General features: G+C 44.5%; 1 protein-coding gene across 1 annotated transcript in view; it reads right to left on the bottom strand.

Moving 5' to 3' along the window:
- The window catches only part of LOC103593874 (protein HIRA), a 63863-nt gene that overhangs the window by 16681 nt on the left and 35386 nt on the right, over positions 1 to 11796 (bottom strand). The window contains exons 14-17 of the mRNA XM_008576969.1: positions 11275 to 11580; positions 2969 to 3173; positions 2452 to 2556; positions 566 to 714 (exon numbers count right to left, since the gene is read on the bottom strand). Coding sequence (XP_008575191.1) covers positions 566 to 714; positions 2452 to 2556; positions 2969 to 3173; positions 11275 to 11580 — 765 coding nt within the window. The remainder of the gene's footprint in view (positions 1 to 565; positions 715 to 2451; positions 2557 to 2968; positions 3174 to 11274; positions 11581 to 11796) is intronic.

Here is an 11796-nt window from a genome sequence, read left to right as displayed (position 1 = left end):
TGGTCCTCTTTCCAGATTGAGTGCAGGCATGGACAGAGCTCATGTACAGTTCCAAGAGCCCATGGGAAGACATTGGGAGACTAACCACTAATCAAGGTCTCTCCCCAAAGAGCAGAATCTGGGGAAGTCTGGGATGGAGACTTAGGGAACAGTCAGAAATTCATCCTGACCATTTTGGAAAATCTGGGGTTCAGAGAAAGAACCCGCCCAGGTCAAAGAGAGCCAGGCAGACCTTAGCCTGGAACCTGAGACTCTGGGGATCTGGGCAGACAAGGGAATCAGACCACCAGGTTCAAAGACTGGCTTGGGTAACCCTTGAGGGCTCAGTTTCCCCATATGTAACATAACACGGGGATAATGATGCTGACTTCTTTGGGTGTTGCAGGGATCGAGATGACAAATGTACATGTGTGGCCTGGAGTAAGGCTTGGTGTGAGCCTCCATGGGAGCCAGCACTTGAGGGGCCTTGCACCTTCCCGGACGGTAATAGTGCAACCCATCACAGCAGGTGGTGCCTGCTTTCCATGAGAAGCCAGGCCAGGCTGAGGTCCCCGCCCCCGCTTACCAGCTGCCGGCAGCAGTGAGAATCCGGCTGGTGAGCACTGTCTCCCACTCCTTCCCTTCCCGGTTGCACTTCAGGCGGCTCAGCTTCACACCCCCCACAGCAGTCACTTCATTCTCCACCTCTATGTACATGGAGGGGTCGGAGCTCACCTGGACGGAGGAAAGCAAACACATGTCTTTTCAGGAGACAGTGGGCTGGTTCAGATGTGGGCCATGGGACAGGTGAGATGTCCAGAGGCCCTGCAGCCCTGGGCTCTGAGGCAGGGGGAAGACACTGACAGGTAGACTAGCTGGCTGGCCAACAGAGAAGGGTGATGGTGGGGAGCGGTCACAGGACTGGGTAGGAGGGCCAAGGGGCCAGAGGGTCAGATATGTGGCTCCCCAGGGCAGGGAGAATGCTGGGAGCTGGTTTCCCACCACCTCTTTTCACAAGGGAGTAACCTGTCCCAAGAGCAGGACTTTACCAGCCAGGGACAGAGCTGGGAGAGAGACTTGGATTTGTAGCCTCCTAATTCAAAGATCCTCCTATCTTTAAAGATTGCTGTGTTTGGCAAGAACAGTGCTTGGAAGGAAAATCCCCAAGGTGCTCTCCAGTTCCCATGGCAGTGAGCCTCACTCTGTCAACTGAGACCAAGGTAGCAGGCATGTCCCCAGCATAGCAAGCGTGAGAAGTGCCTATTTCAGTGCCTGATACCAAATGGGCTCAGCCTCATGTGTGTCTGGGGAGCTGACCAACAGATATGCTGTATGGAAGACCAGGCAGAACTGCCACAGTTGGAATTCGCGTGGCCACATGAGTGGGTAAGCTGGAGCAGAGGGCCAGCTATAGCCTGGAGCCTTTGTCTCCACAGACACCCAGACAGCAAGAACAGTTCCAAGCAGTGCTCAGTGTTGAAGATGCCCAGGGGAAGGGCTGGAGGAGTTTGGGAGGGGAGTTTTATGCCGAAGGCCAAGAAGCAGGGCATCAGGAAGGAATTTGAGTCAGGGCACTTGTGAGCTCAAGAGCACATCTGTGTGCTGGTGACTGCTGGTGGTGCCCCCTGCCTCCACTCACATCAGCAACAAGAACAAACCATGTAGGTCCCTACCCTTTGGCTCCACCTGCTTCAGTCCTCTGCACCATGGCCCAGAAGAAATAACATCTGGGAAGGGTCAATGCCTGCTCTCCAGGGCCCTATGAAGACCAGCCTGGGCCCAGAGCAGTGTGTGGCCAGTGGGAATATACACAAGGTCCAAGAAGGTTGGCCAAGGATATGCACTTGAGCTGAGGTACAAAGGGTGTGCAGAGAGGTGAGTGTGTGCAAAGGCACCATGGCATGAGAGTCCTGGACACTGGTGCTTGGCTGTGACCAGAGGGCTTCTGTGTATAAAGGATTATTTGCTCTAGAATTGTGTTTTGAATAAGCACATGGTTACTAGCTTCCACTCTGAGAACTCAAACAGCTCTGACAGTGACTCAGTGCTGGGCACTGAGAAGCAGACAAGGCCACCGGGGCGGTCGGGAGACAGACCATGACTACAGTCCAGGGCACCAAGACTGAGGCTGCCCAGGGCCAAGTGTGGAGATGGAGAAGGCTTCCAGGAGAAGGGACACCGAGATGAGTCTTGAAGGAGATGGCCATCCAGAAGATGTGATGGTAAGGGCAGCCCTGGCGATTGGGACTTCAAGAGCAAAGCCACAAAGAGGCATGAGGATGGGGGAGAGGAAGCAGCGATCTTGCTAAGACCTGGCGGGTACCCAGATCAGCTACAACTTCCTCTAGAAGGTGATGGAGAGCCACTGGAAAACAGTACCTAAGGCAGTGACAAGATAGGGTTTATACTGGAAGAGAGAAAACATGTGTACGTGCTTATGAGGGAGAGTTGGCAGAGGGTCCCAGCACTCACCTGGAGGGTGAATGCTCTCTGGGGGCCTGGAATCGGCAGCTTCAGTGCAAGTGTTGGTGCAGACAGACACATGGCCTCCTTCTCTGCAGTCAGGGCAGCTGGAGACTGGAACAGCCAGAAACATCCCTGAGTCCCACTCTAACACTACAGGGGTAGTGTTAGGAAAAGGTAATTCACCCAGAGGTGAAGCTGAGCCTGTTATAAGGGCATTTCCACCTACTCAGTGAAGGAGAAAGCATAGGGGAATGCTACAATGATCCCCACCTTACTACAGGTAAGGTAGATGATAACAGAGAAACCGCTCAAGAATTCTGGGTAGGTCAAGGGCAGCCCCGAGGAGGAGTGTGGCCTCTGTGCTACATTCCAGGGGGATACATGTCTAAGTGAGCAGGTTCCCCAGGTGTCCCACACTGATGAGTCACACCACAGAGTGTGACTTGCAGAACTTCTAATCACTAAGCACAGAGAGGCAGGGTAGGGGAAGGCTACATTCCAGGGATGGGCCCACAGGCCTCACCTGAACAGAGAGAGACACAGGCATAAGGCGGGAGTCCTTTCGAGGACGCCCTTTCTTCTTCTTCTCTACTGTCTCTACCTCGAGCTCCAGTTTTCTCTTGGATAGTGAGGAAGGCTTGACCAAAGGGACCTTTTCATCACTGTCACTGCTGCTCTCCAGGAGGTCCCGGGGCCTCAGCTCTTTCACAAGGTTCTGCTCTTTTAACCTGCACAAAAACGTTATGTCACACTTCCCTTCAAGCAAGAAAAATGTGAAATGAAATATTTAGTGTTTAAGAACCCCCCCCAACCTAGAATTCTGTATCCAGTGAAATCATGCATCAAAAGTAAAGGAGAAATAAAAAGATTCTCAGGAAAAACAAACACACACCTCAGGCAATTTGTTCCCAGCAGATCTGCCTTGCAAGAAATGTTAAAACTTTTTCAGAGAGAAGGAAAATGATGCAGGTCAGAAACTCACATGTGCATGAAGAAAGGAAGGGTGTTAAAGAAGGAATATGTGAATATAAAGTAAAATCTTTTATTTTTCCTGTTCTCAGTTGATCTAAGAGATAACTTTTTGTTCAAACTAATAACAGCAACCATGTATTAGATGATTATAGTTCATGATGAGTGAAATAAATGGTAGCAATATTATAAGGGAGAAATTGGGAATACCCTATAATAGGATACCTGTACTATCCATGAAGTGGTATAAAAGTATGTGCAAACTGTAGGGCAACACCAAAAGGGTTTTTAAAAAGAAGTAGAATTGATGATGCTAAAAGAGGAGAGAAAACAGAATCATATAAAATGTTAAATTAAAACCACACAAGGCAGGGCCGGCCTGGTGGCGCACTGCTACAGTGCGCCGCTTGGGAGTGCGGCAGTGCTCCCACCAAGGGTTCAGATCCCACATACAGACCGGCCGCTCACTGGCCGAGCGAGGTGCGGGCGCAACACTGAGGGTTGCGATCCCGTTGCCGGTCCCGGTCCGGTACGGGCACGACACTGAGGGTTGCGATCCGTTGCCGGTCACGAAAAAAGACAAAAAGAAAAAAAAAACAACACAAGGCAGAAAAAGAGGGGAAGATAAAAAATAAAGAATAAATGGAATGAACTAAAAACAGTTACAAATATGGTAGATATCAATCCACTACATCAATAATCACCTTAAATGTAAATGCTCTAAATATACCAATTAAAGACAGAGAGTGACAGAATGGATGAAAAAAACAAAACATTTTTAAAAATGGGTTTATGTTTTAAAACATATATAATTTTCACTATACAAGACACATAGATTACAAGTAAAGGAATGATTTCAACTGTATGACATTCTGGAAAAGGCAAATCTATGGAAACAGTAAAAAGATCAGTGCTTGCTGGGGGTTAAGGAGGAGGGAGGGTTGAATAGGTGGAAAGCAGGATTTTTAGGGCAGTGAAACTATTCTGTAAGATATTGTAATGGTGGATATGTGTCATTATACATTTGTCAAAACCCATAAAAGATATAATACCAAGAGTGAACAGTAATGTAAACTATGGACTTTGGGTGATAATGATATGTCCCACTCTAGTGTGGGATGTTGATAGTGAAGGGAGGATGTGTGTATGTGAGGTCAGGGGGTATATGGGAACTCTGTACTCTGCTCAATTTTGCTGTGAACCTAAAACTGCTCTAAAAAATAAAGTTTATTTAAAAAAAAGTAAAGGAATGTAGAAAGACATGCCATGCTAACACTAATCAAAAAAAGGTGGAGTAGCTATATTCATTTCAAAGCAGGTGTCACAGCAAGGAAAGTTATCAAAGATAAAGAGAGGCATTACACAATGGTAACCTTAATTCCAACCCTCAATTCTCCAAGAAATAACAATCCTTAATTATGCATATGCCTAACAACAGAATGTCAAAATACATGTGGCAAAAACACAGACTGCAAGGAGAACTAGACAAATCCACTATTATAGCTGGAGACTTCAACACCCCTCTAACAGAAACTGACAGATCTAGCAAAAAGAAAATCAATACAGACACAGTTAATTGAACAATATAATCAGTCATCTGAATTTAATTGATATTTGTAAAATATTTCTTCAACAATAGCAAAATACACATTCTTCTCAAGCTTGCATGGACCATTCATCAAAATAGATCACATTTTGGGCCATAAAGTACTTCCTAACAAATTTAAAAGAACAGCAACAAAGTATGCTCTCAGACCACAATGGAATTAAACTAGATATCGATAACAGAAAGATAACAGGAAAATGCCCAAATATTTAGAGATAAAATAACATACTTCTAAATAACACATAGGTCACAGAAAAAGTCTCCAGAGAAATAAAATGTTTTGAACTAAATGAAAATGAAAACAGAACTCATCAAAATTTGTGGCATACAGTGAAAGCAGTGCTTAGAGGGGAATTTATGGCACTCAATGCATACATTAGAACAGATCTCAAATCAATAATCTAACCTTCACTCTTAGGAACTAAAAAGAGATAAACAAAATAAACTTAAAGCAAGTAGAAGAAAATGAATAATCACTGAAATTGAAAACAGGAAAACAATAGAGAAAACTGACAAAATAACAAGCCAGTTCTTTGAAAAGATCAGTAAAATTGATAAGCTTGTAGCCAGGTTAACTAAGAAAAAAGGAGAATACACAAAATTAGTGTAAGAAATGAAGGAGAGGCCCTCACTACTGATCCCATGGCAATAAAAGAATCATGAAGGAATTTTATGAACACCTGTATGCCCACACATTTGATAACTGATGAAATGGACTAATTCCTTGAAAAAAACAATCTACCAAAACTCACAGAAGGAAAAAGAGATAATCTGAATAGGCCTATATCTATTAATAAAATTGAATCAAAAATTTTTTCCAATAAAGAAAGCACTAAGCCCGGATAGTTTTACAGGTGAATTATACCAAACACTTAAGGAAGAAATGATATCAATTTGCTACAATCTGTTATAGAGAATAGAAGCAGAGGAAATAATTCCTAACTCCTATGAGGCCATTATTACCCTAACACCAAAACCAGACAAAGACATTAGAAGAAAAAGTATAGATCAATATCTCTCATAAACATAGATGCAAAAATCCTTAACAAAAAATTAGCAAATTGAATCCAGCAACGTATAAAAAGGATTATATACCACGACCAGCTGGGCCTTATTCTAGGTATGCATACTGGTCCAACGTTCAAACACCAATTAATGTAGCTGGCTGGTTATCTCAGTTGGTTAGAGTATGGTGTTTATAACCCCAAGATCAAGGGTTCAGATTTCCATACTGACCAGATGCTAAAAAATCAAAAAAACAAACCAAACCAAAACCAAACCCCCAAAATCAATTAATGTAATCCATCATAACAACAAGGTTAAAGAAGAAAAACCTTATAATTTAAAAATATATGATAATCACTAGACACAGAAAAAGCATTTAATAAAATTCAACACCCATTCACAATAAAAACTCTCAGCAAACTAGGAATAGCAAGGCATTTCCTCAACTTGATAAAGAATATCTACAAAAACTCCATAGTTAACATCATACTTGATGGTGAGAAACTAGATGAAAGCAAAGATGTCTCTGCTCACCACACCTATTCAACATGTACTGGAAATCCTAATTAATGCAATCTTTGATTACTAATTCAAATTCTTTACTATTCACATTGTCTAGTTCTTTTTGAGTCTGTTTTGGTAGTTTATATCTTTCGAGGAATTTGTCTCTTTTATCTAAGTTATCTAGTTTATTGGTATACAATGAAATAGCATACTTCATAATCCTTTTGGTAGTTATGTCCCCTCTTTCATTTCAGATTGTATTTATTTATATAATAACCATATTTTAATATGACTTTATGTTCTGCTTTTTTCCAACACTCCACTTGAACTATTTTTCCATAGTACTTTTAGTCTTCATTAATATTAATGAGAGGCTATATAATTGACAGCTTACTTCTTCAACACTTCTCTTTTGTAGAAGTTAGGTAAATACTTTCTTACGATGCTTCAAGAAACATTTCTTGAAGAGACATGACAGAATCCCTGGGTCATAGGCACCATCACTGAACTGTTTTCCTCAAGGAGTCCACCATGAATTACACTCCAGCCTGGTGCCCAAGAGCTCTCAGCCTTGCCTGCCTCCTCCCTGCTTACCAGCACATCTAACCATGGGCCAGCTGTTAGCCCCTAAACTGGGTACTGTCTTTGGGCTGTTCTCCGTACTGGTAGCCCCAGGTCATAGAAATGTGGACAGGTACACCAGTGTCTAGAATTCTGAACTCTTTCCATTTGTACCCATATAAAAATTGGAAAAATCACAAGCCCTTGACTCTGGTCTGTGAAATCAAAGAGCCTGTTTCCCACTCTTCTAATGCTTTTCAACAGGGAGTAGCATCCACCTGCAGGCATAGATTAATGTTCTGAAAGCCCTAAGTGAGTGCTTCTCAAAATACTTAAAATCTTTCTTAAAATTTCAAGTGTTGTGTAAACTATAGCTTTGTAAAATGCAGTAAGAATGTCATAGCAATGACAAACTATCACATAAGTTTCTAGATGATTTGATCACTTTCTGAGCCCATCTCAACACTGGCCTATGAAGTTCACTTTGCTTGGCACTGTCCCAGCTTAGGCTGCTCCACTCTATGGCTGGGACTTCTACTAGAGCCTTTGGGAGTCTCCTCACCTCCTGCCTCTGCCTGACACCCCATTCAGGGGCCCTGTGGCCAGTAGCCCCTTGGGAATTGCACCTCCCCAGCCCCCTTATGGGCTGGCACCAGTGGTCACCCTGTGCCCCTGGGAGCACTAGGTTGTGGATCCACAGCAGCTGATCCTGGACCCACACATTTGCTGAGGAAGAGCACAGCTGGCTGGAGCTGCTCAACTTATGAATGGGCTTCATCCTAGGTTCTTTCTGCTCAGACCAACTTGCCCGGTAGTCACCCACCCCAGGTCCCTCTGTGCCTCTCCCTGACACTTGGCTTCGGGGCAGAGTGCAGTGGGGGACCCACAGTTTTACCCAGGACTGCCACTCTGTATCTGGGAAGCTAGCATTCAGCTCTCAGACTCACCTGAGGCTCTTGGCTAATAAGTGCCACAACAACAGGGGCTGACATGGGCTGCTCACCTTGAGACAAGGACCAGGACAAGGCTTTATAGGCACTCTTCAATGCTCAAGGAACATCTTTTATGAGGCAGTTCTCCTGGGAGGCCCATTCTGCCTGTGAGGCACCGAAAGACTATGCATCTTCTGATCATAGAAGACTATGTATTCAAGATCAACTGACCAGGAAGTAGGGAGCTGGGACTCAACTGCAGGGCTTATGGCTCTGAGCACTGCCCTGCACCACCAGGTGACACTGTGTCGCAAGGGCAAACTTCCACTGATCAGTGTTTTAAAGAGTTCTTCCTGGTTTTCATTGAGAAACAATGCATGAAATAGTCATATCAAGAAAGCTTCTGCATTTTCTGTAAAGCTTTTATTAAAGATACTGGGCCTTGTTTTATTCCATTTTCCTCATATGAGGATCTAACCCAAATTCCTCTCAGAATTTAGCACCAGCCTCTTGGAGGCCCATCAGACACACATTCTGTCTTGGAAGCAGGAAGCTCAGCCCTAAGTGAATGCTCACTTACTGCCACGAATGACAAACCTGATGGCCCCTTATTCTATAGGTCTTGCTAGAGCAGTATGTACGGCTGAAAGGTCTTGCGAGATCTTGGGAACACAATGCTAAGGGACCAACCCCAGTGGCATCAGGACCCCAGGACATGCAGTCAAGACTTTGCCACTAGCAGCCCAATTCAAGGGGTATCCTCTGTGCCTCTCAGTCAGGGTGTACACCATCCAAGAGATAAGAAATAGTGTGACCAGGGTATGGAAACCCCCAAGGCAAACAAGGAGTGGCTTCCTCAAGGAGCAGAAAGACCTTCTGTGTATGGCACTGTTTCTCTCAGGTGAGGCTTTAATTTTATTTATTCTGTTCAGGACTCACTCCATTTCCAAACCTAAGGTTTTAATACTTTCCAGTAAGCCTGTTACTCCCTCTTGACAACTGCCCTGCAGCATGTCCTCTATGGGGGACTCCGGCAAGCTGCACAAGGACTCTCCCTCTGCTCACCTCCTCACCTCTGTGGCATTCTGGCTAGTTCCTCAGACTGAATGCTCTCTTCAGCTGGCTCTGATCTGCTCTCTGAAATATCCACTGACTTTTTAACTGCAGTGACTACTGTACTATTTTTCTTTTCTAAAAATATTTTTTGGTTAATTTCCAAATCTGTCTGGTCTGTTTTTTTTTTTTTTTTTTCCTTTTTGTCTTTTTTCGTGTCCAGCAACGGATCGCAACCCTCAGTGTCGTGCCCGGACCGGACCGGGACCAGCAACGGGATCGCAACCCTCGGTGTTGCTCCCACACCTCGCTCAGCCAGTGAGTGGGAACCGGTCTGTATGTGGGATCCGAACCCTCGGCAGGAGCGCCACCGCGCTCACAAGCGGCGCACTGTAGCAGTGTGCCACCAGGCCAGCCCTGTCTGGTCTGTTTTGATGGTGTGTTATTCTTTTTATTTTTTATTGAGACATAATCCACATACCATAAAATCTACCATTTTAAAGTATGGAATTCAGTAATTTTCATTATATTCATACAATTATGCAACCATCACCACTGTCTAATGCCAGAGCATATTCATAGTTCCAAAAAGAAACTGTACCCATCAGCAATCACTTCCCATCCTCTGCTCCCCCTAGTCCCTGGATACCACTAATTGTTGTCTCTGTGAATTTGCCTATTCTGGACATTTCATATAAATGAAGCCATACAATATGTGGGTCTCTGTGACTGGCTTCTCTCACTTAGCATGTCTTCAAGGTTTCTCCCTGTTGTAGCACACTTATGTACTCTACTCCTTTTTATTACTGAATAATATTCTATTGTATAGGTATACCACATTTTGTCTATCCATTCATCAGTTGATGGACATTTGGGTTGTTTCTACTTCCTGGTTATTATAAGTAGTACTGATATGAACATTCATGTACAACTTATTGCATAAAAATGTTTTCAATTCTTTTGGATATATACCTAGGTATGGAATTGCTGGGTCATATGATAACTCTGTTTAACCATTTGAGGAACTGCCAGACTGTCTTCTCCCATCCACAGTGTATGAGGATTCCAATTTCTTCCTATTCTCACCAACACTTCTTATCTGACCATTTGATCTTTAGATTATAGCCATCCTAATGGGTATGAAGTGGTACTTCACTGTGGTTTTGATTTGTATTTCCCTGATGGCTAATTATGTTGGGTGTTTTTTTTTTTTTTAATGTGCTTATGGGTGATTTGTGTATCTTCTTTGGAAAAATTTCTATTCAAATACTTTGACTGTTTTATTTCATTTATTTATTTATTTTTCAATGTTATACTTTTCTTGTTCTCTTTTAAAAAAGGAAAAAGAAATGTCCCCGAGACTGTTTTTTTTTTTTTTGAAATTCAAAGAGAGAGAGATGCAGACATGCACATCCCAAACATGGAAGCCTACAAAATGCAATTAGAAGATGAGGATTTGATTGTTGCCAAAGTCCACCATGGCGATCATTCTGTCAGTGGTGATGGCGATGCTGGAAGAGTGGTCCATCTGCCCAAATCTGCTGCCTTGAGTGCCAAACTTGTACAAGAAGCTGCCACTGGATTTAAACGTCCTGTGTTCCTGGAATCAGCTACAATGATGAGCCCTTCCTGGTCCACGGCCATGTCTTTGGGCACAGGAACTGTCCATTGCCAGTGTCCTTGGAGCCCAGCAAGTGTGCCGATTGGTAGTTTGGGTGAAGACCAGGAGCTGGTCGTTGTTGAAGTTGGTGACCACCAAGTGGTCCTCATGGTTGAAGGCCACACCTCATGGGGAGTCAAAGTGCTTCCAGAGAGCTCCTTCAAAGCCATACTTATTCAGGAAGAACCCATCAGGCCCAAACAGCTAGATCTGGTGGTTCCACATGTCTGAGACCAGGGTCTTGCCNACCCATCAGGCCCAAACAGCTAGATCTGGTGGTTCCACATGTCTGAGACCAGGGTCTTGCCTTCAGAATTCACTGCCACATCCCAATGGTAGTTGAACTGACCGTTCTTGGTTCCTTTCTCACCGAATTTGAGGAGGAACTGGCCCCAAAGGTGAAGATCTTAATGTGATGACTGTCCTTGTCAGCCACCAAAATCCTGTGTGAGGTGTCACAGGCCACCCCCACTGATCAGTCAAACTGCCTGGGCCAGGAGCCCAGGGTGCTGAATTTGTGGTGGAAGGTATTGCAGGGCCTGAACACCAAGATGCGGTTGTTATTGTGGTTGGAGACAATGATGTAGCCCTCCTTGTCTACACTCATGCCCCAAGGGTGGCAGAGCTTGCCATTGTTGTCACCCTCACTGCCGAAGCTCAGGTCCAGGAGGCCGGTACACATGTAGCTGCGGTCTGACTTGACCACCAGCTTGAAGGGGTTATTTGCAATGTGCTGGTTGCACATGGTCACCAACACCAGGTGTTCACCCTCCAGCTGGGGCTGGTAGCTCATCACATAAGTCCTGTTCTGCTGACTGCTCACCTCTGCACCAAACAGGTTGCCACTGGGGCCCAAGAACATGGCTGACATTAGTCCCCCAAGAGATGGGGCTTGCCATCATGGTCATAGCCAATGACAGTGAAGGAGGCCATCTTACCCTGGAGGGCCCGCTTGAGGATATCATCTGTGGCCTTGGTGAGCTGGGCAAAGGCCTCACTGCTAATGAAACCAAAGGACTTCATCTGTTTTAAATTGTATTGTTAGTATTTTTTTTTTTTTT

Source organism: Galeopterus variegatus, unplaced genomic scaffold, assembly GCF_000696425.1.
Source record: "Galeopterus variegatus unplaced genomic scaffold, G_variegatus-3.0.2 Scaffold1434, whole genome shotgun sequence".
NCBI lineage: Eukaryota > Metazoa > Chordata > Mammalia > Dermoptera > Cynocephalidae > Galeopterus > Galeopterus variegatus.
Note: the sequence above shows the minus strand (reverse complement) of the source record. Positions and strands in the feature narration are given on the sequence as shown.